The sequence below is a fragment of the Mixophyes fleayi genome, chromosome 5 (genome assembly GCF_038048845.1).
Source record: "Mixophyes fleayi isolate aMixFle1 chromosome 5, aMixFle1.hap1, whole genome shotgun sequence".
Taxonomy (NCBI): Eukaryota; Metazoa; Chordata; class Amphibia; order Anura; family Limnodynastidae; genus Mixophyes; species Mixophyes fleayi.
Window position 1 is genome coordinate 212,421,582 of NC_134406.1, and position 27,341 is coordinate 212,448,922.

The 27,341-nt window shown below is 38.4% G+C and overlaps 2 protein-coding genes across 2 annotated transcripts in view; one reads left to right on the forward strand and one right to left on the reverse strand.

Annotated features, from left to right (window-relative positions):
* Positions 1–20,989, forward strand: part of RMC1 (regulator of MON1-CCZ1) — a 30,058-nt gene extending 9,069 nt beyond the window's left edge. Inside the window, exons 4-20 of the mRNA XM_075213424.1 lie at positions 856–912; positions 4,556–4,642; positions 5,579–5,719; positions 11,404–11,504; positions 11,701–11,790; positions 11,928–12,033; positions 12,114–12,225; positions 12,405–12,449; positions 13,638–13,691; positions 14,501–14,629; positions 14,720–14,826; positions 14,992–15,111; positions 17,335–17,412; positions 18,564–18,668; positions 18,938–19,006; positions 19,413–19,638; positions 20,695–20,989. Of these exons, the coding sequence (XP_075069525.1) occupies positions 856–912; positions 4,556–4,642; positions 5,579–5,719; positions 11,404–11,504; positions 11,701–11,790; positions 11,928–12,033; positions 12,114–12,225; positions 12,405–12,449; positions 13,638–13,691; positions 14,501–14,629; positions 14,720–14,826; positions 14,992–15,111; positions 17,335–17,412; positions 18,564–18,668; positions 18,938–19,006; positions 19,413–19,638; positions 20,695–20,774 (1,707 nt within the window). The 3' untranslated portion in view covers positions 20,775–20,989. The remainder of the gene's footprint in view (positions 1–855; positions 913–4,555; positions 4,643–5,578; positions 5,720–11,403; positions 11,505–11,700; positions 11,791–11,927; positions 12,034–12,113; positions 12,226–12,404; positions 12,450–13,637; positions 13,692–14,500; positions 14,630–14,719; positions 14,827–14,991; positions 15,112–17,334; positions 17,413–18,563; positions 18,669–18,937; positions 19,007–19,412; positions 19,639–20,694) is intronic.
* Positions 20,548–27,341, reverse strand: part of NPC1 (NPC intracellular cholesterol transporter 1) — a 51,819-nt gene continuing 45,025 nt past the window's right edge. The window contains exons 21-25 of the mRNA XM_075213423.1: positions 25,612–25,812; positions 25,107–25,338; positions 23,095–23,208; positions 22,571–22,733; positions 20,548–21,355 (exon numbers count right to left, since the gene is read on the reverse strand). Coding sequence (XP_075069524.1) covers positions 21,273–21,355; positions 22,571–22,733; positions 23,095–23,208; positions 25,107–25,338; positions 25,612–25,812 — 793 coding nt within the window. The 3' untranslated portion in view covers positions 20,548–21,272. The remainder of the gene's footprint in view (positions 21,356–22,570; positions 22,734–23,094; positions 23,209–25,106; positions 25,339–25,611; positions 25,813–27,341) is intronic.

A 27,341-nucleotide genomic window follows, 5' to 3' on the forward strand; every position in this document is an offset into this window, starting at 1 on the left:
TAAGGGGGCTGCTTTTGTACGTCCCCTTGGTAGCAGTGTCCCCCAGATTAGATGAAAGAGAAAAGAGGATTTTTATACTTACGATAAATCCTTTTCTCTGTTTCCATCTGGGGGACACTGCGTTCCCTCCCTTCTGCTTTTCTGCTGTTTTGGTGTTTGGGTGTTTTGACTGCCCTTCCTTGGGGCTTTAGAATTACACTCAGCAGCTACAGGGGGTTGCAGAGGAGAGGGTCAGTCAGCAAGCTATAATTAACAAGTTAACTAGTTAAGTGCCAATTCCACACTTCTCTCATACAACCCATGGTAGCAGTGGTCCACAGATGGAATCTGAGAAACAGATTTATTGTAAGTATAAAATTCCTCTTTTTTTTAAACTGGCCACAATACCATTATTATAAATTAAAGAAAAACAGAACCGAAACAAACAAAATGCATCTTTATCATATATACAATATGTATTACACGTTATTATGTGATTAGTTTGTATACTGAGAGCAGTACTGGATGCTATTTAGACTACAATGTATGACCTGGCTAACCTGTTTTTTTTTCATATGCATTTATTAATATAAGTATACATCGCAATATTGCTTGTGGTTCAAATATTAGATTAAATATTGTTAATAAATGCCAATGGCAGTAAAATGTCTTGAACATGAAAAATATTGGAATGGCATTACCAAGCAACAACTGTTAAAGCATTACCTACAAATCTGACACTTTTATTCAACAAGAGATTTTAAAAACTTTGCTTTCAGAATTTATGTATTGTTCTACATTTTCATTTTTTGGCACCTTTTCCTATATCTGCTTGTTATCCTTTTTGTTTTATGCATAATATTCTCCGTGTTACAGGATTTTATCAACTTGATTCAAGACTATTCTCAGTTGGAATATTCACAGGAATGTAAGGTAAATGTGGTTTGTTTGTACATTTCTTAATGAGATTCAAATGGAAACCTTCTGAAATATGGTACATAAAAAAAAACACATAGCATCTAAACATTGTTATAAAGGTACAGCATTTGGTTGCTACCGGTAACTCCACCTTTTCTTGTGCACCATCTTTCTTAAATGTCCCTCTCTTTGCTTGTTAAATATGATGTGAGCAAACTTTTTCTGTTTTAAGGGCTTTAGGACTGTATTACTGTACAGAGTAACAAGGTATCTATATTTATGTGGCATTTTAATCCTATTTTTACATTTCTGCACTGTTAGTTGCTCCTTAAATATATATTAATGTTTGCACTATTATCCTTTCATATGACTTGATGTAAAGTACATGTCAGGGAAGCATAATATGTAACCTGTTACTGAAGCCACGCATGTCCCTGGTTTCTGGCTGTAAAACGTCTAGTTCCTGAATGTATTTTGGCTACATTACATTAACACTCCTTCATTGTGCGAGATAAAAGCATATAATATTTATTTGGGATTGCAGCAGGCAATAGGAATCATTGTCTACGTAAAAAATGTGCTAAAATGTATCCTCTTCCCATTTTTGCTACACATTTCCGTTCTTCCATGATGGCATGGGTAGTCTTGATGTTGGTAGCATAAGGATGTTTTGACTACATAGGTCAGATTTAAAAGCAATAAAAATCCTCTGTTGTATATGTTACTTTGTGGTGAAGCAGTGAGTCACATAGGTCAGAACTCTAGCATGAAGTATTCACACAGCCCAAAATAATTGGATAACCTCTAATTGCTGGGCATGCTACATACGTGGCAATTGCTTGTCATTAATAGCCACATATAACTCCTTTGATTGGCACTTAAAAGCAGAAAATGGCACTGCCCTGTCCTCCATAGCTGTTTCTTGGCAGAAGGTGTCCATCAATGTGGCATTAAGTTCTGACTGATGGCCAAGATGGGTTACTTGCTGGTAACTATCATATTCTTCTCAGTTGCATTATGTTACCTCACTGCTTGCTGATAGCAGGGGTGGGGGGATGGAAGAGTGGGAAATTGTTGCTTCTGAGGGTGAGCTGGAAGTGTGCAAAACAAGGGGGTTCCGCGCTGGGCTAAGAAAGTATTATATATTGTAATCCAGGTGAAATAAAGCAGCTGTAAACATAGGGGAAATTGCTAATCCCCAACTAGAAATATCAATAGAAGAAAAGATAACAGCGCTAAATGACACTCTGGAATAAACAATGTAAATGATGAAAAAATGGTCTCAAAAACCAGGGCAGAATAAATGAATACTTCAAACATTTAATAATGCACATACATGTATTGAAATCCAACAATATAATAAAATAAGGAGATAATACTCCTAAGGTGTATATAAAAAAAAACGCAATCAACTTGTCAATTGAACACAAAAATAATTAATGGGCCACAATAATGTACAAGCCAAGGCCACAATCACACACATATATATATATATATATATATATATATATATATATATATATATATATATATATATATATATATATATATATATATATATTATGGATAAAAATAGAGAGCATGATGGAACAATGAATGTGGGTACTGTAATCAATACCGGAGTATAGAGTTAAATTCAAGTGTCCAGCAATAGGGGGATTGTGGTGTTCCCTGGGTGGAGGGGAGGGAGGTGAGGGGGGATTGTGTTGCTCCCTGGGTGGAGGGGAGGGAGGTGAGGGGAGATTGTGTTGCTCCCTGGGTGGAGGGGAGGGAGGTGCAGGGGAGGGGGGATTGTAGACATAATGGATTTAAGAGAGGAAATGTGTTGCTCCCTGGGTGGATGGGGAGAGGGGTAATGTTTTGGTGATGGGGGATTTTGACAGAATTATCTTAAATGAGGGAGAATTACCATGTTTGACAAGAGTGCTGCAATGGATTTCAAAAATAAGTTTACTCATTAAGTTGGCAGAAAACGGAAATGTATACATGGTTATATGCCAAGTTTCTCTTTTGAGGTTCTTGCTGTACTAATGGTTCCTTTTGCAAAGAAATGCAAATAGTCCAGACTAGGCAACACACAGACACACTCTGTCTGTTTGTGTATGTTAGGGAATTTAGACTGTAAGCTCCAATGGGGCAGGGTCTGATGTGAATGAGTTCTCTGTACAGCGCTACGGAATCAGTGGCGCTATATAAATAAATGGTGATGATGGGTATATATTTACTAAACTGCGGGTTTGAAAAAGTGGAGATGTTGCCTATAGCAACCAATCAGATTCTAGTTATCATTTATTTAGTACATTCTACAAAATGACAGCTAGAATCTGATTGGTTGCTATAGGCAACATCTCCACTTTTTCAAACAAACGGTTTAGTAACTATACCCCTCAGTCTGTGTTTTAGAAAGGCTCTTTATTTTACACAACAGGTGGGTATACAGAGCACACCATATTTGCTCCTCCCCCCTTCTTCAGGTGTTGGTAATCCAAGATTAGTGGTAAGATTACTTGGATTCCTGGCAAAATTACTTTCATTACAGACACTTGAAGAAGAAGTGAGGAGCCTCCAAACTGTTGTGCAGTCAGTAAACCCACCTGTCCTGTGACATAAACCAGCTCATAAGAGCCCTTCTGAAACACAGGCTGAGGATGTTTTGCCTGATCTGGAACCATTTGCATTTGTTTGTTGTTGGCTGGAGGTAACATACCTATTCTAAGCACCACCACTTCTAAAGGAAGTACTGAGATTATATAAATCCCGTACAGATCTATTCTGTGATTTTGGCTCATTTTACCACAATATCCACCTTTATAATTCTTTACTAAGAAAAATAAGTTATGACCTTAGACAGTAGATGGTGGTAGAGTTAAATTTAACAACATGTAAATGTTCAACAATACACATTATAACAGAAGGTAATAAAACTATGGACTTCACATAGTTATAAATAATATATGGTGATAGATTATGTCAGCCCTATCTATGTATTCAAAATGTATTCGACCCATCAACTTAAATGTTATAGGTCTTATCTCGTCCTAGTAACGGCCAAATGTGTTACAGAGAACTGACAAGGCTACGTGGGTGCATACACTTCTGACCCAATGACATAGAGATTTGTGGCATAACTGATTTATGGGAAAATGCACAGGCTACACTTTTCCTGTAATAAAGTCTCTGTATTGTACTGTACATATACTATACAGGACTTGGATGTGTTTGCTCAGATAAGTTCAAGTTTAAAGTTTATATTTATTTCTAATGAATAGTCCACCAAGTGTAGATAGTCCACTTGCTAGATGAGATGGTTTTAATAAAAAAATGCAGTGTGGTCAATCACATTGCTTATTTTGCATCACATTTTGTGAGTGGTCAGACTTACACTTTACAAGGCTTTACATCAATTTTCCTTAGCCCATTTAAATAATAAAATGGGGGGTTTTACTGTACCCTGAAACAAAAGAATACATGGCAAAACCTTAAAATAACACATTTGTTATGTAAATTTTATGGTTCCGTGAAAGAAGTTATCCTATATAAATAATTTTGATTATTTTTTTTTTTTATGCTGTCCTTTATAAATTGGATGAATGAAATATGGTACAAATACTACTTAAACCACCTAAAAATCAGTTTCATTTGTATTTTCTTTCCCAAGACAAAAAATGCGAAGATTTTGGGGTTTTGCTGGACAAGTGCTACAGAGATTGTTTTCATAACTGACCAAGGAATTGAGTTTTATCAGGTATAGTGCCTTCAAAATGCCTATTTTGCTTATTCATAAGTGATATTTGACTTGTTTTATTATAGAATAACATATTCTAAAAATAATAATAATAAAAAAAAAAATCCTTGTCTCATTGGGTAACTTTAAAACCACTGTCAATAAAAATGCTGCTGTGTATGGTGACTGTTTTTTTTCTGACTAAGTCTTGAGTACTAATGCCCTGTCTTTACTATATAATAAGGCTGGTGTAGTCTGTTTATCACTTCTACATGTATGGATAGGTGTTTATTACTTGAATAAAATGTGTTTTAATTTTTGAAGATTTGTTACAAATTTAAAGGACTACTACATGTAAATATGTACTTTGATAAAGAAGCTACAGGTACTGTAACATTTAGTTATACAACATTTTTGAAGCCAATCAGGACTGTAGATGTACTTGCACACATTGCAGGAGCACTGTGGGAATGGGCGTCTATTGATGACATTCTCATGAACGTTCATCCCTCAAACTGGTTCCCTCCAAAGAGTGTACACGTCTGATGATGATAAAAGAAACAAGAGTACCTATATTTTTCAGCATTAATATTAAAATATTTAAAAAACATTTTGCTTGTTTTTTAAATTATAGTAGCTATGCTGTTTCCATGTAGATACTTCTGTAGCAATGTATTTCATGTGGGGAACAAACATACATAGTCTTTAAATCCTAAAGTAACTACTTGGTTGCTTAGTTTTCTCCTTCTAATTTTCATTCCATTCCAGTGCAAAATGATTATTTCAGAAGCAAATGACTACCACAACCTACTGATTTGTTTACAATAAACTAATCTGAAAATATAAATTTTATGTTGACACCTTTACTACCAGTCACTGTAGAAAAAAGGAAGGAATTTTTCCTAAAGATATGGTAACATTTATTATGCTGTTACTGTCAAGTTTTATTTGTTTCAGGTACTGGCTGAAAAGCGGTCGTTGAAGCTCTTGAAGAGTCAGAGTATCAATGTGAATTGGTACATGTACTGTCCAGAGAGCTGTGTTATATTGCTTTCTACTGCCAACCTCTGTAATGTGCTGCAGCCTTTTCATTTCAAGGTGAGACACGATCCCACTACCCTCGCTTTTATGTGTCTTACAGTGCAAGAAATCTTGAAAAATAGTTTGTTATGCTGTACATGAATTGTACTTATGTGACTGTTCCTCAATGGCAGAATAGCTTAGTTAAACATGCTTCTGTGGAAATCTATTTCAGATTCCAAGTCTTACTTGGATCCATTAACAAATGGCTCTTTTAGCATTATATGTTAAATCATTTTACTCCCTTTGCCTGTTAAGACAACCCAAGCTTTATCTGTATCTATCTACAGAGCAGTACTGTCTCTTTGAAATGTATCATAAAAGTAGCACCTACTTGTGAATGTCAGAGTAGTAGAAATGATATTCATATACAAATTATGCAGACTGTCCTACGTTTTCATTGAAGAACAGGCACATATCAGCGTCTTAGTAGAAATGCAGTTTTTTATTAAAAAATTAAAAGTTGCTACATCTGTTCATGTAATCATAATTATTTTTTTTTAAATGCTGTTTTATTTTCTCAAAAATGGTGGTAGAGAAAAGATACAGAAAAGAAATTAGGGAGGGGAACAACACCACTCTTAAGCTGCATTGTGCCGAGAAAAAACCCTAGTGTATTAAAGACTACATATCAATCACGTATCACATGTACAAACAACCGATTAGATTGTGGGTACCACAATCAAATCAAACAATCGTCGCCCCCCCAACGTAGTAAGGGAGAATAGGGGAATTTTAGTAAGGATACCGGAGAGGGAACAAGGTAAAGAAGGAGAGAGGATGTCCTGTTGGAGTCACAAGTACTGTTGTAGTGAATCGGGGTCATAAAACCTGTTGGCGAACCTCATGATAATCCGTCCATGGCGACCATATGTTACGATATTTATTGGAGCATTTCCTTAAGATGTTCAAGGCAATGAAGTTACCAAATTCTATTAGTAAGTGCCATAATAGAGGGAGGCTCTAACCAAACTATATAGTAAAAATTAGGACCCTTGGGACTTGCTCTGGTCAAGCAGAAGTCTTCTAAACCAGAATATTGCATTATGGGATGGGATCAAGGAGGAGTGTAAGTGTCACAGGTAGATCTAACAGGGAGAATATTTTGGCAGGAGATTTGCAATGTATTACGGAATAGTCTAGAAGGCTTTGTAGGTAAGGGTGTGTAGTTTTTATTTTATTCTGAAGGACACAGGGAGCCATTGTAGGTATTTACAAAGGGGTGCAGCACATGTGGAGTGGCAAGAGAGGAAGACCACTCTTGTTACGACATTTAAGATAGATTGAAGTGGGAATAGATGGTTGAGGGGAATGGCAGATAGTAGGTGGTAGTAGTCAAGGCGGGAGATGACGAGCAATTGGACAGGGTTTTGGTAGCAGCTTCGGTAAGTAAAGGGTGTTTTCTGGTGATATTTCTATGGTGGAGGCTACAGGGCAGGAAGAGAGACTGGATGTGAGGAATAAAGCAGAGGTCGGTGTCAAGTGTGACTCCAAGGCAGTGGGCTTGGTTAGACTGAGGAAATTGTGGGGTTATTGATGGTGGGGGAGGTTCGAGGGGATGTACTGGCTCGGGGAGTAGGATATATGGTTAGCTCTGTTTTGGACATGTTGAGCTTTAGGTAGTGATGGAACATACATATGCATATAGCAGAGAGACAGTTGGCTACATAAGATATAAGATAGTACAGAAGGAGAAAGGTCAGGTGAGTGTATAAAAATGTACTTTTAGTAAAGAGCTACTAGCAATGTAACATTTACAAATATTTATACTATGCAGTCTGCTCATTGAATCAGCATTTGTTTGTACATTAGACTTTATGTAGGCCTATTAAAAGCTATTGTAAGCCTTTTTTGAGATTACAATCACAAACATTATAAGCAGTATTTTTCATTCTGTTTAATAGAATGATTTGAATTGTATTTCTCCTACAGCCATCCAGGGGTCACAGTGTGCGTATAGCATTAAGTAAAACCTACTGGAGATAGGGCACTTATACAAGAATTATGGCTCCTCCCAACTTCACATAACCCGGATTTTCGCCTGCTCCCCAGTATACTCAACACATGAGGTTATAGTCATGTGCTTCACCTGTTGTCTCTGTTTTGATGTTTTTACAAGCAAATGGTCTCTTGTGATTGTTTCGATGGTTGGACTTGCAGTCAGATTACAGGTATCCTGCACTGTCCACTCAAGTTGTTGGATGCCTTGCCCCTGCTGCCTCTCTCACTCAGAAAAAGCACAGTCTGCCACAGGGTGTTAAGAAGGACAGCAGGCAGCCGCCTTTTCTGGGTGGCTGCCTCTTCCGCTGGCAAGACAGTTGCTGTATCTATTCAAAATCAGAACTGGGAGTTCTTGATGTATAACTTGAGTTTGCTCCCTCTCTGTCAGGGTTGTTGTTGTGTTTTATGGTAGCTCCCTTTTCTCTGCTTTTTTTTATTTATTTTGCCAAGGCTGGGTAGGGGCTTCTGGCCATCTAAACATGGCATTCAGGAGACTTTACAGGTTCGGGAACCCATCCCAGAAGCCTCCTTACAGTGTGCCACAGAGCCATCCTATCAAAATCAGACTCTATTCACTGGAAGTCCATCAACCTTGCTCCCTCTTTATGCACTCGCTTAAAATCTCCCCTGTGGTGAGCTTACAGCAGGAGAAATGTTGTTGTAAACCTTGGGAAGTACATTTGACCATCCCACATTTTTGCCTTTTTTGCTATTTTTGACGTTTGTGGACTGACAGCAGCACACAAGTCGATTGACCCCTTTTAGCTCAACCCCTTTCATCAGAGGAGTACCACACTGTTTTCAAATATTCCTATATGGTGGGTGGCTCTTTTTCACACAGTGGGGCGACTATCTATCTTGATCATATGTGCAGGTCTCCTACTTTTACTGCATGTCTGAGTTTCAGACAGAGGTATGCATCATCAGTTCCCTCTAGTTCTCTTTCTTCTAAGGTGATTCTGGTTAAACCCTATATTTGTGTCAGTCCAAGCTTCCTCAAGGACATTCTGGTCTAATACGCAGCAACTACCCTCAGAATCCTACCAGTGAGACACTGCTCTTGTCCCAGATCATCAGTTCCCTTACCTGGTGATTGATTTTTCTAATTGGTTTGTGGTTTTGGCCAGTATTTGCCTCTATTTTCCTGGTGAAAGAGACTTCTGAGGAGGACATGTCGTCGGCTTCTCCCTCCTTAGAGGACAAGGTCCCTAATGGGCCTGGTGGGTGGAGCACGTCCTAGATGGCCTAAAGGATTCTCGTTTGAGGATCTCATCCAACTCGCAGGTCAAATCCAAGAATTTAGCTCATACTTGTTACCATTTGAACTAGTTTTCCGGGTTGGGGGACTGTAATTGTTCACGCCCACTTTCAGGGTCTTTGGAACTTAAGAATTCAAGCTTCCAATCAATGTGTTGGAATTGTAAGCGGTGTTCTGTAGTCTAGTCATAGTGGAGCATCTGCTGTTGGTCAGGTCAGTGAAGTTACCGTAGGACAGTGCCATGGTTGTGGGTTACCTCAATTACCAGGGTGGCACCAGGAGTCTTTTGGCCATGTGGGACATTTATTCGATCTTTCTGTGGGCCAAACACAACGTTCAGGCCATCATGACAGTCTTCATCCCAGGGGTGGAGAATTGTGAGACAGACATTCTGTAAAGACAGGCTCTTCATCCCGACGAATGGTCTCTGCATTCTGAGGTCATTGTCCAAATTGTGGAGAGCTGGAGTCAACAAATTGTCTACATGATAATGTTGCAGTTGAACCACAAGGTGGAGCTCTTCTGCTCCAGGGCAAGATCTCCAAGGGAAGTCTTAGTAGATTTCATGTAAGTTCCCTGATGGTTTCACCTGGTTTACCTGTTGTCTTTGGTATCAATGCTTCCTTGAGTATTGATGAAGGTGAAGAGAGAGGGTGTTTGGGTCATTCTGGTAGCTCCAGATTGTCATCGACCGGCCTGGTACACCCACTTTCTCTTCATGGCGACAGGTCTATTGTGTGTTTGCCTCTCATACTAGTTCTTCTAAGTCAAGGACCATTTAGAGCTCTGGCTTTAACGGCATGGCTGCTGAAGCCATGATCCTTAGAGCAAAGAGTTTGTGATAATTTCTTGCCGAGGCATGGTTTGCACCACATGATCAGACAGAGTCTGGAGAACATATATTTCCTAGTGGGGAAGAAAAGGGTTTCCTACCTCTTCTTTTCATTTACTGAGGTTACTTATGTTCTTAGAAATGGTGTTGGTTACCGTTCTGCACCTTGGCTCTCTTCAGCTTCAGGTTTAGGTTTCTCCATTTTCTTTCAAAGAATACTAACTCTGTTACGGGTGTTCAGACGTTTTTGCAGGGCGTACTTCATGTACAACCTCCTTACATCCCTATGGTGGCCCTGCAGGATCTCAACCCTTTGAACCATTGAAGGCTATGGACTTGAAATTTCTGGCATGGAAGAAAATCTCCCCTTTTTATTTTCACTAGTTCTAAGTTTTCTGCTTTATTCTATGCAAATAGTCTGTCTGAGCTTTTAGACTGGTATTTAACGGGACAATTTTACCATTGGCACTGAGTCCTTCTTGAATTTTCACAAGGACAGAGTAGTCCTTTAAAAAAAAAAAAACAAACAAAAAAACAACAACAATTTTTTACCTAATGTGTGGTTTTTATATTATCTGGGAGATCATCTTGCTACCTTTCTATCCTAATACCACTGGCTTGGCTGCAGTTATTGATTGTTGCCATGGAGTTCCACGTTTATTTGGAAGAAAAATATTTAGGTTACGAAATGGCTTTTATTGTTGTTTATTGACAAGCACCCTTTTTCAGACCCCCCCAAAGTATTAAAACAAATGTATTGTCTGTCATCTTACCAATAACATTTTCAACAGTTAGCATGCCTGATTCCCTCCATCTAACCAAATGTGTGGTAAATAGAGTAGGGTTAAAAGCTTGAGCGAACCATAGTTAGCCATTAGATTTACACCCAGATATAGTATGTTAGTCAAAGACCAAGTGTAACTAAAATTAGTTTTCAGTAGCTTGCCCATATTTGTTGGTAGACTAAAATTAAGAGATTGCGATTTACTAGCAATGACCTGTAAGTCCAATTCCAAAAGCCAGAACAACATATTAGGAATTTGAAGGCTCTATGCCGAAGCAGTCGGTTCAATAGTGCGATGAACATTCTGCCAGTGGTAAAACTTTATGGATAGAGATAAACAGAGGCTATTAAGACTAGGCGACTTGTTGATGCTTTGCCAACATATTTACTTCCTTGTTGATTTAAGGAAATTGGCCTATAGCTCTCACAATTTAGTGTCCTTTCACTATTTTGTAATCTACACAGTATGTACCAAAAGCATATTTGGAGGAGGAATCAAGCCCTCAAAAAATAATTTCAAAAGCTGTTAGATATGGCGGTAGGATGGAGTACAATATACAGTAGTAATGGTTGCTGAAATCAACCAGCAACTTATTAATTTTCAAAGATTAGTAGAAAACCTCTGAATAGATAATGACACCCTTTTCCTCTATCCATTTTCCCAGATGTCCTCCTAAATGTGCTTGATCTTTCCCTTCAATTTGGAGCATGCACCCGGCCTTATATCTGCCATATATAGGGATTGGTAACATAAGCAGACCCCTCCAAATATCCATAGTTACATTAATACCATCCCATTTAAATGTTTTTGTTTTTCTTGTCAATAGAGTGGAACTATGGTAAAAATGGCAAAGTTTGAAATAGAGTTGCCAGCAGCTACTGCCAAGGTGGCAAAGATTTCCGAAAGAGACATCGCAATGGCGACAATGTGAGTGTGCATTTGCTTCTTGCTGCCTATGCTTGTGTTGTCCGTGATTTATTTTTGATACATCCCCATTTCTCCTCCATGCACATTCCATACCTACAAGAAATGGTGGGAGACTTTTATAATTATAGAATAGGTGAACTAGGTTTACTGTACATGTCGGCAGCCACTCGTATGTTCTTGTTTTTCTTGTTGTTAGATATGGGCAGCTCTATGTTCTCTTCCTGAGACATCATGCAAAAGCCTCTAGCAGTCCTGGAGCTGAGGTTGTCCTCTATCATTTACCCCGGTAGGTAATTAAACTCGTGGTATTACTTACTGTATATGATATTTCATACGTATTCAGGCTGACTCTGTTATTTGCAAATCTGCAGTTTACACCAGTGTTTTGATTTGTGATTACTAATTTATTTTGTCTCTCTGTAGGGAAGGTCCATGTAAAAAGATGCACATCCTGAAACTAAACAGGACAGGAAAGTTTGCTCTAAATGTTGTAGATAACTTGGTTGTTGTCCATCACCAGGATACAGAGGTAAATTGGACATGTGGGACTCAGCTGCTGAATCCACAGATGTCTGTATTTAACCACTTTTCTTCCTCTACCTCTTTCAGACGTCTGTAATCTTCGACATCCGTTTACGTGGGGAGTTTGATGGCACAGTAACCTTGCATCAGCCAGTGCTACCAGCTCAATCTATACATCCTTACCAGATCCCCATGGCCGGTACATATGTCCGTTATAAGGCTACCAATACTGAAGTGTATATAAATGTATAATAAAGTAAATATAAAATGTATAGTTAAAAATATGATGCAAACATGTTTTATTTATCAAATATTTAAGAAAATAATTTCAGTTAAATAATCTTAGTTTGTTAAATGAATACATTCTCTCTGTTTCAGGCCCATCAACTGTGGCTGGACAGCTCCCTACACAGTGTAAACTCTGTATCCTTTGTAGCCCAATACCTGGACTGCATATATAAAGTCATTTGGGGGCATTTATGAACACTGTGCAGAAGAAAACCATGGTGGTATCTGTAGCAGCATTAGTTCTCGTTTTCTTACAGTGCGCTATTCAATGACCTTTAGATTTGAATTGGCTCCTTTTGGGCATCGCCACCTTTTTATGTTTTCAGAAGTGTCACCCAGTCCATTAAGCGTTGTATAGAACTAGGGTAGAGCTTAATCTTAGGCAATCTGTTTATCTCTCCTGATCTGACTGTATGTACTTACAAGACACATTTCAGTTTAAGAATGTGTCACCCTTTCTGTTTATTTAGTTATTTTTAACTTGCCACATTTTGCTTTGTGCACTATAGGGTAAGCGTAACAAAATAGGGCTTTCAATAAAATGAGGTGTGGTTTTGTTTTTTTACTACATACTTAGCGCATCAGACGACCTGGTTATATCTCCTCTTTCAGGATGTTGAAGTGTGTTTTGCTATTTTGTGAGACATTCCATAAATGACTATTATAGATATTTTGAAACATTCATGAAATCATTTATCAAATACATGTTCTTTGTACAAATTGCTTTCATTTTTGTTCAGGTCTTTTAATCAGTCAGTTTTAATAAAATAATTATTTTGTTTAATAGCACTGCATATTTTTTTTTTACTTTTACATACGGTACATCTACTAATGATTATACAGGGTGATTGAAAAGTCGCAGTACACCCTTTTATTTCAGAAACTCTACAGGAATTGGGCCGATTGGCCGATTTCAAGATGGCGCCCATGTCTGGTACATACCGTAAAAGATAGACCACGTCACCCATACCTTACTGGAGTATTCAGGTTTCCCAATTTCCTGTAGAGTTTTTGAAATAAAAGGGTGTACTGCGACTTTTCAATCACCCTGTAGATTATCAACTATGGCATTCATTTTTAGGTTCCTATATAATATGGATTTCATATTCACGATAAAATCTAATTTAAATCCTCACTATTCTCCCCTCCTTTGCAGCCATTACAGCTTTACTATTCTGTGCTGTAACAGTTGTTTCAAGCAAGTAATAGCCCCAGCTGTCAGTGGTCTTCGCTGTTTTGCTAGCAATTGTCTTTGGGTGTGGCTGCTTTGTGTTTAGTTATCTGGATCCCTTGTTTAAATATACCCTTTAACGACTCTAACAGATTCCTCATCCTGGATTGTCTTTCAGCCAGATATAATAATCAGTGCGAGTGAAGGTAAGACTCTGTCTGATATATAAGGATATGTAGATTCCCCCACTGTATATTACAGCATAGCATTGTTTTTACCTGTTTAGAAGGAAATAGATGTCCTACTTGTATGGTAGCATGCAATAAAGGGGACATCCACATTCACACTTGCTCTCTACACTGTCATTCCCTATCGCCAGATTACAGAGATGTGCAAATATTACAGTACGAAGTAGATGGCTGTGTTGCCAGTCCTGGTCAGCTGCCACCTTCACCACATATACTCCTGTCAGTAGCAATATCAATAGGATATGTGTGCATGTCTCTGGTGATTTTCTTGAATTAATTATGAAGGATCCAATGGAGGGGACCAAACTTACTCTGTCACAGGGGAGAGTCAATATATATGAGGGAGGGTGTCTACAGTTGGAGATATAGATATATATAGATTTATATTATATTTTTATTTATTTATTTTAAACAATATAGCTTATAATGACTAAAAAATAGTTTAAGGCACAGAAATTGTAGAGACTTACTAATCTGGGGCTGGACAAAGAAAACAGAACAAGAAACAACAAAGAATTGAAGACTACACTCTTTAGAGCAGGCCTGTTCAACCTGCGACCCTCCAGGTGTTGTGAAACTACAAGCCCCAGCATGCTTTGCCAGTAGACAACCTGTTGATAGCTGGAAGGGCATGGTGGGACTTGTAGTTTCACAACATCTGGAGGGCCGCAGGTTGGACAGGCCTGCTTTAGAGTGTGTGACCTTATATGTGAGGTATTCATTCACTGCATATTCTTGACCACTGACTCCTTGTTTTGTATCCGCAGGATACCTGTGGTACCTTCGTATCAAACTTCAGCCAATTGTGCACTTGCTTACAGACAAAGGTCGATTAATGGATTTCTTGCTTCAGCGCAAGGACTGTAAATCTGTTATTTTATCAGTGTGCTCACAAAGTAAGTGTTACCAGCTACACACCGGGACAGGAAGTAGCTACTGGTAGAAATATACTTTTTCTAACAGGTGTAATGGAATTTGTTCTTCAGTGTTATCCGAGACGGATAGAGCATCCTTGCCTGTCATTGCTACAGTCTTTGATAAACTGAATTGTGAATATAAGAAATATCTGGAGGCTGAGCACAGCTATACTTTGGTAAGTCGGGTTAAGAGAGCAGTAGTTTCTCTGTCTTGTAGAACTCTGACAATGTATTATATGAGAAGCACTGGTTCTTCGTTTAGACAAAATTGCTTGAAAAGTGCAGTGTAAATATCAGAACACTCCTATATTTGTGACATGACGCATGTTTCTGCTGCGCAGGCTGTTGAAACGAGCCAAGGTAGAAGCAACACACTTTTGAAAAGACCTGTACGTGGACAAGCTGTCATAGACCAGTCAGACATGTACACCCATGTACTGTCTGTGTTCACTGACTTGAAGGTGAGTGTACTTATCTTTCTGTACAAGAATCATGATCTCACATTTGGGGACACTTGTACATGTCAGTGAACATAAAACAGGCTCTAACCCATAGTAACCAAAGGTTTTTCATTTTACACTACTAGAAAAACGACAGCTCTAGTTGCTGTTGGTTGCAGCATCAGTCTTCATGAATTTCCCCCTCCTATATTATGTTCTACTAAACAAGGGACTAGCGTAAGAAGCTTTATTGTGATTTAACAATGCTTATGTGCCATGAAGAGGCAAACTATGTATTGAAGATTCATATAAAAAGAATAACATATAGTTAAAATTAACAATCTCACCAGTTTCTAATATTATAAAGATAATGTTCTACAATGTCAAAAGGTCAGTCTGTCATTATTTTTATAATCTACAAAATAAGAATAAAGAGAACGATACAAACATTCTAACACATAAGTAGAAAAAGAAAGTTCAGTTAGTGCCATTGTCAGCAGCATAAGTAAGTAAAAGAAAGTTCAATAAATTAGCATTCCAAAAAATAAAATGCAATTAATTGAGAAGGGTAACTGAAATTAACTTTCCAGTGTTTTAAATAAAAAAAAAAATCATCGCCATCTACTGGCTAAAGACAGATTTTCAAAATAGTTTATTGGTTTGATATAATGTACCACTCTCTAAAACCCTGGGACTAAGTGGGTGGAGCTTGGACTAGACTGGCATAAGCTTTTATTCTGTTATTCCTCCAGTCAGCAACCAGCAGGCATATGGCTCCACCCTTTTACCTGGACAGAAAACGGTGACCTGTTTAACTTCCCCCTCAGCACACATCCCCATTATCTTTACTATCCCACCTCCAGCATTGGACAGAGAAGGGGGCATGGGTGCAGTGGTGTCCTGGTTGGATTCCTTAAGCTTTTTTCTTTTTGTTTTTTCTTCCTTTTTTCCTTTTTGATCAGTGTTTGATCATTAATTCTTCTCACTGGGGGGTCTATCAGTAGGCAATGGTGCCCAGCGGAATGGGGGTATGAACTGTTCATGTCACTAAGATGCCAGGTTTTCCTCTTATTTGATCATGGGACCTGGTGTTTGATGTCACAAGTTAGATGGGGAGCTTTCACAAGAAAGCGAGAAGTGTGTGGTCACAAAAGTTAAACCCTTATCTAGAACCAGAGGAGGGAGGGGGTTCAGCTAATGTAAATGTTGAAGGATGGTCCTGGTTGCCAGCAGCTGACTGGCTTAAAGATGGTTACCAAGACTAGTTCATATTTCATGTCTCCACCTTCCACTGTCTCTTCACTTTAACCACCCCCAGAAATGCCAGCAGCTGCCTTAATATTAGTGACTGATAATGCTTCCACCATTCAGTAGCCATAGACACTTCCCTCACCAACACCTACAACTGTCATTCTACTAACTTTGTATCAAAGTTTCCTCATAGTTTGTAAGCTCACTTGGGCAAGGACATCCTTACCATCTGTTTTATGTCATCGTATGTAATCTTTATCATGATACCATCAGTGAGTAATATGTTGGTGCTTTACTATAATAATAAAGGTAAGAAAATAACCTGTGAGCCAGCTGCATGAAACAAGCAATAGGTGGAGCATATGACATTGTGAAAGACTGAAATCACATTCCACCAGGGCAATCTCTTAACTCTTAGGCTGAACGTGCCAGAACTTCTATACGGCAAATTTGAGGGCGATGACTTGAGCCAGCCTGGGTACATTATCTCAACGCTACAGGCAACCAAAGAGCACACCTTTGTAAGCAGCAGTTATCCCTCCCTAATGATCGCTGGGATCTCTCTGGTTTGTGTTGTCAGGAGGCATAATGAAATTGAAAATTATTCTTACTAGTAATTCCTTTTTCATAGAGCCTTCAGAATAGCACCCATTATATAACCTTCCCCTAATAAATATACTACTTATGCTGAACATTGTGTGTACGTGTTATCTGAAACTGCACTAGGGATCTGTGCTGAGGAGAGGGGCTTAAATAGTTTTGTTTGCACCTGGAGGAAACCAATACAGACTCCACACAGGCTCACAACCCTAGGTCGTGACAAATCTCCACCCCGCCAATCCGTGACATGACACCCATCACTGCTTTCAAGCAAAACAGTGGAAGAATAAATACACATTGTGTAGGTTTACACAGTGTCATGTGTGTTCCCCTTTTGCATACTGCTTACTTATAAGGATGTTTTCTTTTCATCTGTTTTTTTCTTTTAATTAGGAGGCTCCGCATAAGTTCATCATAGCTGTTCTGATGGAGTATATCCGTTCTCTGAACCAGTTCCAGATACCTGTACAGGTAGTTATACATATCTCTGGGATCTCTTGTTACAGCACTCTGCAAGAACAAATAACTTTTATTTTCTTAATCTTCATTTGTTTTGCACCAATTGCATTGATTAACCTTAAGTTTTATAAATGTAATTAGTTCACATTGGCAGGTAGTATTAGCCATTTCTGAATTATTTCAATTAAAATGATATATGAATAGATGTGATGCACAAATTAAAATGGTTATACGGTAGTAGTTTTACTATTTGAACAAATAATATTTTGCACAATAATTTCTCTACGAATTTATTGGAATAAATCCTTTTAAACTGTTACCGCAATGTGCTTCAGAAGCTGAGCAACAGATTCACTATCCAATCTTGTCTCACTCAATGGCAGCCATATTGGCTGAGATCTGACCACTTGATGCTAAGGCAGAGATATCTCGCCACTGTCACTGGGTCCTATGCTAATAGCGTTTATCTTCCATCTGCATTTCGCAAATTGTCCTATAATTATCCTAACCATCCTGATAAGATCATAGTTTGGCGTGGAGGTCATTTAGGTGCCAAACACAAAAGTTCCCAAGATTCTGCTGCTCATATATATTGTGGAGCAGCTTCTGATATATTGTCCTCTCCTGTTACGGAGAGAGCAAAGCAGCACTGAAGCTGATGGGCAGATGTCCTAGCTATATGTAAGGGTCAGGGGCACACCAAAAGGTGGCTGTAAAGGTTCCCCCACTAAAGTATTATTATTGGGAGGGGATTAAGGAAAAATCATACGTAAAGTTAAAACTCCCTTTAAACTTTCACCAATATGTAATGTTTTGCTTTTCAAATATATTTGTTCACACATTAGAAAATGCCCCAATAACTTGGTTTTATTGTGTAGCAAATAAAGTCTCAGCCAGAGCACACTGTTGCCTTCAGTGTAAGCAGCCATAGGGTGAACCCCAGCATTCATAGGGTGAACCCCAGCATTCATAGGAATTTGCTTGGAACAAGTGACATCACTAAAGCATTAGGCACTTTACACCATGTATCTGTGCTGTCACTTGTTTCTAGTGACTAGATAGGTTGCATATTGATCAAGACCACACAATGGAGACTTCCAGTATGTGTAGATAAGTGCATATTAATGAGAGATAGAAGCTCAGACTGTGTTGTTATATTCTAGCACTATCTGTATGAACTAGTGATCAAGACATTGGTGCAGCACAGTCTCTTCTACGTGCTCCACCAGTTCCTGCAGTATCACGTGCTGAGTGACTCCAAACCACTGGTATGTAGACTTGTTAAACCTTCTATTCATGACTGTGCTAGCCTCATGTTTATCCTGTGATGGGAACATTGCCATCCCTATGGTTGAACCAACTCACCCTAGATCCTTTAACCTACAGAATAATATATAATGCTCACTGTTAGAAAATTTTATATATCCCCTTTTGTTTTTTTTTGTTTTTTTTACAAACCATTAAAATACAATTTAGATGCAGTAGATATGTCTATGGAAAATTGTCTCCACATTAATGACTTCACCCTTGTTTGCAGGCATGTCTCCTGTTGTCCTTAGAGAGTATCTATCCCCCAGCACATCAGCTTTCCTTGGACATGTTAAAGGTAAAAATTATTTCTACACTACAAGCTGCCATCCAATTCATTTGTGTGCTTTTTTAAAATGTTAATTATGTAAAACTTTAATCAACTATATAAATGGCTGTCAAGTGCTTACCTGAAACTCAACCAAACTAATGAGTTAGTGCCACATAACTACCACTAGTTGGCATCTGTCTTTTTTTTAATCTAAATAGTGAGCCAGATAAAAATAACTTGGTTATATTTTATAGAAGAATTCTAGAAAACAAGTGGTAAAAAGTGTTTGTCATCTGATTTCTATACATTTAACAGTGTTATTTACGCTTTGGTAGGTCACATTATACGGTGTTTACGTGCATATCGCTATGTCTATCATTGTCATGGAACCTTTTTCAAACTTCTAGTATAGTTCTAATTTGTCCTTGTCCAGAGACTTTCAACAGCCAATGATGAAATTGTTGAGGTTTTATTATCTAAACACCAAGTGCTGGCAGCCCTGAGATTTGTACGAAGTATCGGAGGACATGACAGCGCCTCAGCCCGCAAATTCCTGGACGCTGCAAAGCAGACCTGTGACGATATGCTTTTCTATACAGTCTTCAGATTCTTTGAACAAAGAAACCAACGTCTCCGTGGAAATCCTAGTTTCACACCAGGTTAGGAGGGAGTCTTAAATATCCATATTTGTGTTTTCTTTTCACCATAGTTTGTATTTTACACTTGGACAGAACCCAATGACCTACATCTGAAAAGTGGAATCCTAAATGTCTCCATTACTTAAGGGAAAAATATGGTATGGTTTACTTAATCTTTAAAAAACAAAACAAAAAAAAAACAACTTGTTGCAATCTATACAAAGTAAAATGAAAGGAAAATACCTTTTAACTATGTTAAATGTGCAAAAATGAAACTGTCCCCTATCCAATTGTTAGCTGGATACTCTGACAGAGCGGTTAGCTGGGTCCATGTAGTCCTCTGTCTATGCCTACGGTCACTAGGTTTGAACAGAGTAACAAATAGGTTTTGTGTCTTATTTCAACTGCTGCCATCAGCCAGACGACGTGGCAGTGGGGCATGGGAGTAAACCACTTGGGTCTATTTCTCCAAATTTAATAACTAAACCATTTCTCCCTCCCTCCCCCCCCCCATACAAATCATAAATTTGACTAATTATATCCGTCTTTAACATCGAGTGGAGAAAGTAATTTTGTCTACGGAAGCAATATTTGAGAATACAGTCTCTTACTTTACTAACTTGTCGCAGCTCATGATTTGTCCAAATGTCATCTATGGGTCCTAGAGAGCTGAAACTATATGTTCAAATGGAGCATTTAGCCCACAAAATGTCTGCTTCCAGTGTATGGGACAGTGGTGCTCTTTAAGAGCTCTCACAAAGTTCTTAGCTATCCATTGTTGGGTACTTCTGTCATTTCAGTGGGCTTAGAATACTCACGTTAGTTCTTCTAGTGTAGCACAGTAGTTTCATAATATAGCTGGGGGAAGTGAAAACCTTTGGTGTACAATGTGCCCCATTTTTTTTTTTTACAAATGAATAAAAAGGAGGCTGTTTGTTTGGCATATTTTAATTAGAAAAACCTATACATTTCAGGTTTAGTTCCCTTCAAAATTAAAATGTCTGATCAGTGTACATCAACTATAAAGTTTCATTAAAAACACTGGTGATAGATGAGGTGTGATCTTCTTCCCTGCAGGAGAACACTGCGAGGAACACGTGCTCTTCTTCAAACAGCTCTACGGTGACCAGTCTCTGCTGAAGATTACAGCTTTCTAACCGCCATATAAAATCTGTATAAAGTTTATTTATTACTCTAATAATAAAGTCTGTGAATCTTCTGCTTATAAAACGGTGTAAGATCCTTTTGTTTCTTCATCTTGCATAGATTTTCTCATGTGTAAAAAGTCAATGTTTTAGCATATCAATGACTAAAATATAGTATTTGTTAAACATATGATTTCATCAGAAATAAAGGAGCTGGATAACTTGCATTGGTTTTGCATTTATAAAATATACATCTAGTATCCACATAGGCATCGTATGGAAAAAAAAAAAAAAAAGCTTCAATGCAAGCTTCTTTCCTAACATTAATGTAACTTCTATATACACGTGATAAACCCCTTAAGGATATGCTATAACACTGCAGTCCTGGAAGAGTCCTTTCCTGAGACAGACAGCTGCAGAGCATAGCTACGTGTCACTTGCCTATGCTCTGCAGTTCCCGCTGCGCCCATGTGTCCAGTGATTGGGTTCTTTATAGTGCACACATTCACCCTAGTGGTTAAGAAGTCTTTCGTGCTCTGTGCCTCTTAATCTGCCCTGTGCAGCTTGTACTTTAGCTTTATTCACCCGTGGACCTGGAAGTAACAGAAATTTAATGTCACTACTAGATTTGAAAAAAGTGGAACAATAGTTGTCAGACCATAGCAGCAATGGCAAAAAAAGTTATATTATATAATTTATACATTCCTTACTCCCTGTTTTACAGAATAGGATTCACAGTGGATCACGTTAACCATACTTGGTTACAAAAAACAAAACAAAACCTTACGGGACTGGCAGGTTCCATCCCAATAGCAACATGTTTAATGTGCAGTGAATGGTGCTTGGCTTACGGATTCTTTTACTATACAAAGCTGCCCATTAATTCTTTACAAGAAAGTGATGGCTGACCATGACAGCAGCAAGCTTTATTATAGCCATGGTCAGCCATCTATCTTGGTAGATATGATTGTGTGTATCTTTAATCTATATAATGTTCCATTCACCTATACTGAACATAAAGCCCTGCTTATTGTGTACATTTATTCATTAGTTGTAATTAAAAATATGCACAACACAGGATATCTTTCAATATACACAGTAGACACCATTTTACTGTATATGGGATTATGGAGAAACATTAAAAAATTTTAATCTGCCCTTTCATTTATTCAATGATCCCACTACACTGATCTGGGCGCTTATAAAATAAAGACACTCCCAAAAAAACAGGTTGTCCAGTTTTGAAGGGGAAGCTCTGAGTTCACATTAACACCCCCCCCCCCCCCCCCCCCCCAAAAAAAAAAATGTTACAAGCGAGTGACTTCATCCAGGATCCTTCAATCCCTAATTCTCAAACTAGAAACTGAACACACTTGCAGCTGCAGTGGTAAGAGGGAGCCCATCCTGTCCTGAGTGCTTGATGGGAGAGGACAAGATACATAAGCCCTACACAGCTGAAGCAGGATTTAAATCAAGGCCATCCATTTGTTAAAGCCCACTGACATCATTAAGGTGAGTTCCCAGGGAGTGAAGATTTTTTTTAAGGTTCCGTTCTCAGTGTTAATATAGGCAGTCTGTTAAACGGCAACTTTCTCCATAACAAATAATCTATTGTGAGCCTGAGTTTTATAAAGAACAATGTTTTACTCCACTTTGAAATGTTCCACAAAATTAAATATTTAATATTTACAATATAAAATGTACACATGGAAAAAAAAAAGAAAGCAAACTAAATGTTGATCAGTGCAAAGACTGTATATGTGAGACACATGTACATTCCTATTAGTCATCAATAATCCTGCACTCACCGACGTAACTAAGAAGAACAGGTAGAAATATTAGACCATGGGCAGCCCCCAGAAGGACTATAGACAAGTACATCCGGAAGTAAAACACCTTGAATATCTGAGACTTGGACAGGCCCAACACACCAATGCCTACAAACTTTGTCAGAGTGATTCCACTGAAGACCTATAGAACAAAACATTAGAATCAGTCACACATTAACAAATGAGCACAGTACTACTTTCTAATCAGTCATATTTATTGCATTTACATTACATTTTAATTTATTGAAGGATCAAATTAATCAAGATTGAAACCCCAACTTTGCCACACCAGTGGTTCCAGTATAATGACCCTGTCCATTATACGAAGAGGGAAAGAAAGATGACCTACACCCAAGAAGCAGCCATTATAGGCTATCAGCTTACTAAATAATGACTACACATGGTGCTGGTAGATAGGGTGTGAAGTGATAGAATTACATAGGGTGTTTATATACAAAAAACCACAATCGCATCAAATGCTTGTCACGCCAACAGTCACTTACCGAGCTGCCCATGTGCGCCAAGGAATCCTTAGCACGCTGTACTCTGTCGCTCTTTGTGCTGACTGAGAATGCCCTGGTCACATGACTGCAGAACTCCACAGAAATGCCACAACACTGCAAGGAAAAAAGCAAAGGGTTACTGCTCATACACCAGAAGTGCAAACACACACAGTAATTATATTCCACCACTGACTGGTCGCCTTATCCCTTTTTGGTTCCATCCACCCTTTACTTTACTTTTTATTTTCCCTATGAGTTAACATTTGCAAGTGTAAAAAAAAGTAATGTTTTCTTGAAAAACAAAAAAAAAAATAATAGTACAAACAGCCAAAGCCACTTAAATCAAGTCATTGTCAACTGAAAAATTCCTATTTTGTGAAATATTAAGTTATGGTACAACAATCACATTTTCAGTCTCCTAAATTCACAATTGTGATAACATGGGCAAATTTATTCATAGTTGCCAACTCCCGGAAACTTGTTTCCGGGAGAGGGGGCGAGACTGGAGGGCGGGAGGGGGCGGGACGAGGCCAATCGCGTCATTTTGGCCCCCCCCCCGCGAAACCGTAATTCGCGTCGCGGGGGGTGGGGCCAAAATGACGCAATTGGCCTCGTCCCGCCCCCTCCCATCCTCCAAAATGGCGTGATTCACCGAGAATCGCGTCAAATGACGCGATTCTCGGTGAAATCCGGGATGCGGGAGAAATGCCATCTCCCCCGGGAGCCCAGGAGACTGACCCGAATTTCGGGAGTCTCCCGGACTTTCCGGGAGAGTTGGCAAGTATGAATTTATTTGGTCTGCAATAAATCTTTTACATTCTTTTCGCACATTCATTTGCAACTATTATACAATTTGTTTTCTGTTTTAGCAATCAGTAAATGAACCATTATAAATATGACCTTTGTTTCCATTGAGATACAGTGGATTTTAACAAAACAAAAAGGCTTTGAAAATTATGTAAAAAAGGTTCATTGTATTTTTGTCAATGGAAGTCCTCATCATTGTCATGAAAAGCAAGCTATGATTCCATTTGTACTATATAGCTTTGAGTCAGCACAATTGCATTATTTCAATAAATTAATAATGCAAATCTTTGTCCACCTTCTCACTGAAATCAACTTTACTTACACAATTCAGATATCAGTTGTTTCAGGAAGAGGGGTTTCATGTTTGTATTAAAAACTAGTCAGAAATATTCAGTGTGAGGGAAACCAAATGTAATGTAAGAATATAATCTGCGTATAGCATTTGGTGAGGAACTCCATAGTTTTCAACAATTAAAGGCCCCCAAAGTAAGAACAACTGAACTAAACAAAAAAGCAAACGTTCCATTATTTTATTAAATAATATTTATACTGCTGGGATAAAAATACTCACATGCACACTTTAAATAGCAAACTCAAGTATGAAGTAAACTAATGGAAACCTTGCAAAATAATGTAGTTAATCTAAATGTGATGAGACTCCGCTCAGCAGACTATTGGGAAGGTTTTAAAGGGAAAACAATGCAGGTGCCCTAAGTAGCCCTCTATAGGGACTGGCCTGGGGGAGCAGATGTCCCTTCACCCCACCATCTTCCAGCCCAGCCAGCCCCTGCTCAGGGCAGATAGGAGTCAAACATAACACAGCAGAAGTTAAAGGGAAGGAGGTTTCCACTTTAAATAGATAAAGCTCACAATATTATTTAAAACAGAAAATACCTTTAATTCACACTAGGAGTATCTTCCTTATACCGCACTAGACATGTGTAGATTTATACTTGCGTGATAAACTCCAAAAACATACTGGTAGGTTAATTAGCTGCTATCCAAAATTGACCCTAGTCTCTCTCTCTCTCTCTCTCTCTCTGTCTCTCTGTGTCTGTGTGTGTATGTTAGGGAATTTAGACTGTAAGCCCCAATGGGGCAGGAACTGATGTGAATGAGTTCTCTGTACAGCGCTGCGGAATCAGTGGCGCTATATAAATAGCTGATGTTGATGATAATAAATGTGACGGAGCCCAATAACTCACCATAACTAAATTGACCAGAGAAACAGCGTTCAGGCTGATGCTCCACAGCCACATGACTCCAAACATGTTGACAAGAATCATGGATATGGTGACACACATCAGAACTGACGACCAAATTTCAAATCCCAGCAGGATGACAGCCACAAAGAATATGGCAGCCAGCGACAGGCAAAGGTTGAAGACTGTATCATCCACGATAGTTAAATACTGCTCGTAAAATACATAGAAAACACTGTAAAAGAGGGAGAGGATACAAAGGTTACATCAACTACAAAGGGATCACATAACAGAGTTTAAATGTCACACATCACAAAGGCCCTTTAATTAAGGCTCTACACATCAATAGCCACCCCCATGGCTTAAAGTATAAAGGAAATGCCATTAATGAGCAATATGAGGGGGGTCTAGGATATACATATACATACAACCCTGGCTAATTATAACATTTATCACCAGTTGGTCACCACTTTAATCCAGACAAAATACACGCAGGCCTAGAAAATACCTGTAAGCAAAGACGCTGTAATTCTTGCTGGAGACGTCCATGCTCTCGGTGATATTTTTTGCTATCATTCTGGCTTTCCGCAAGGCGTCAATGTAGTCGGAGGAGTTATGCAGAATGGTGTGGTACGTCATAAAGTAGGTGGCTCCCACTTCAGTGTTGTTGGACAGAAGGTCAACAGCAGAGCTATACGCTGCATGTCCACTGAAATGTTACATAAAAAGAAATGATGACTGTTACTGCCCACAGCAAACATGTATCAACTAAGGATACTGAGATCAAGACCAATAAACACCATAAGTTATTTAAACTGTAAAGGGGTTTTATGTGCACTACACAAACAGATTATATACCATATTGGCTACTAATACTATACAAACTGCTTTTCAAATATTAAAATGGATTCACACAATAATAAACAATTATAAACCAGGGCTAGAAAAGTTACATGTACCCAGCTTGGGGACTTAACTATTTTGCGATACTTCTACGGTTCTATTGTAATAAAACAGAAATAAAGATCTGCACAACACATTATCTTTTTTGAACTGATTTTTGATCTTGTACTTTATCGGTTTAGTAATTAGCAGACAATCTCCACTGTGCATAGAAAAGGAAGTTAGATTTTAGCTGTCGCAGGCACCCTGGGATTTCTAGACTGCATGGACTACCAACACTTCTGTAGCACATTTATTGCTTACATATTTAAACATTTTAAACAAGAAAATCACAAGCTGTCAGAAAAACAAAATGGCATTACTCCGGAAGCTGTGAACGATTAGCTATAGAACCCTGTGGCTGTGTTTATGCGGGCACTCCGCTAATTGCGAAGATAAACACTTTTATAGGTGCAGACAGGGAGAACTATAAACTGAAATCCATTTTAGAATATAATTAAATGGTTGTTCTCCAAACAAACAACTAATCTCCAGTATAAGAGAATAGTTGATCTATGAGCGTATTAGCCAAAGGCACATAATAACATCTGTGAGTCTATTTGGAATAGTCTCCATCCGCTTGGTACCATGCTATTTCCGCCTATTCTGAGTACATTAGTACATGGAGCAATGTTGTGGCAGCAGTTTAAGAAACCCTCAATACTACTGTGGTTCTATATATTTGGAACAGAGAGATGTTAAGACCATTATAATGGCGAATTACTCTGAAAGTTACACTATGAAGATTTTAAAGTATAGTAAACAGACAAATTCACTTTCATCTGCCTGAAACAAATGGAGATAGAGGCCAGAAAACTTACATCAGTTATAATGTTTTCACATATCCAGGACTGTTGTTCAACTTCATTAACCATAATCAGTAAGTCAGCGGTCTGACTCGCTGTATTTTAATTTGGCTTAACATTGCCTAACTTACACCAAAGTGACACAAAGTGAGTCACTATTTAGACATCCATTCTCTCTTGCTTATATCTCAGAAACGAGAGGGAATCATACTTTATAGGATTATTTGGGATTGACATGAATTCCTGTTGTAAAAGACGTTCGTAAATCACATTCCCCTGTCACCATCCCTCCATCAATATTTATATGCTTCTATGTAGGGGCATATGTGCTTGCTGAATAAAGTAATTATATGGAACCACATAAGGCTTTACATCACAATGAAATTAGGGATTGTTACTAAATTTAAGAAACAAAAACCCCCCATGAAACTTAGAATAGGGTTTGTCATGCATTAGTGTCCCCAAAGACTTCATCAGTCCCGCACGGTTC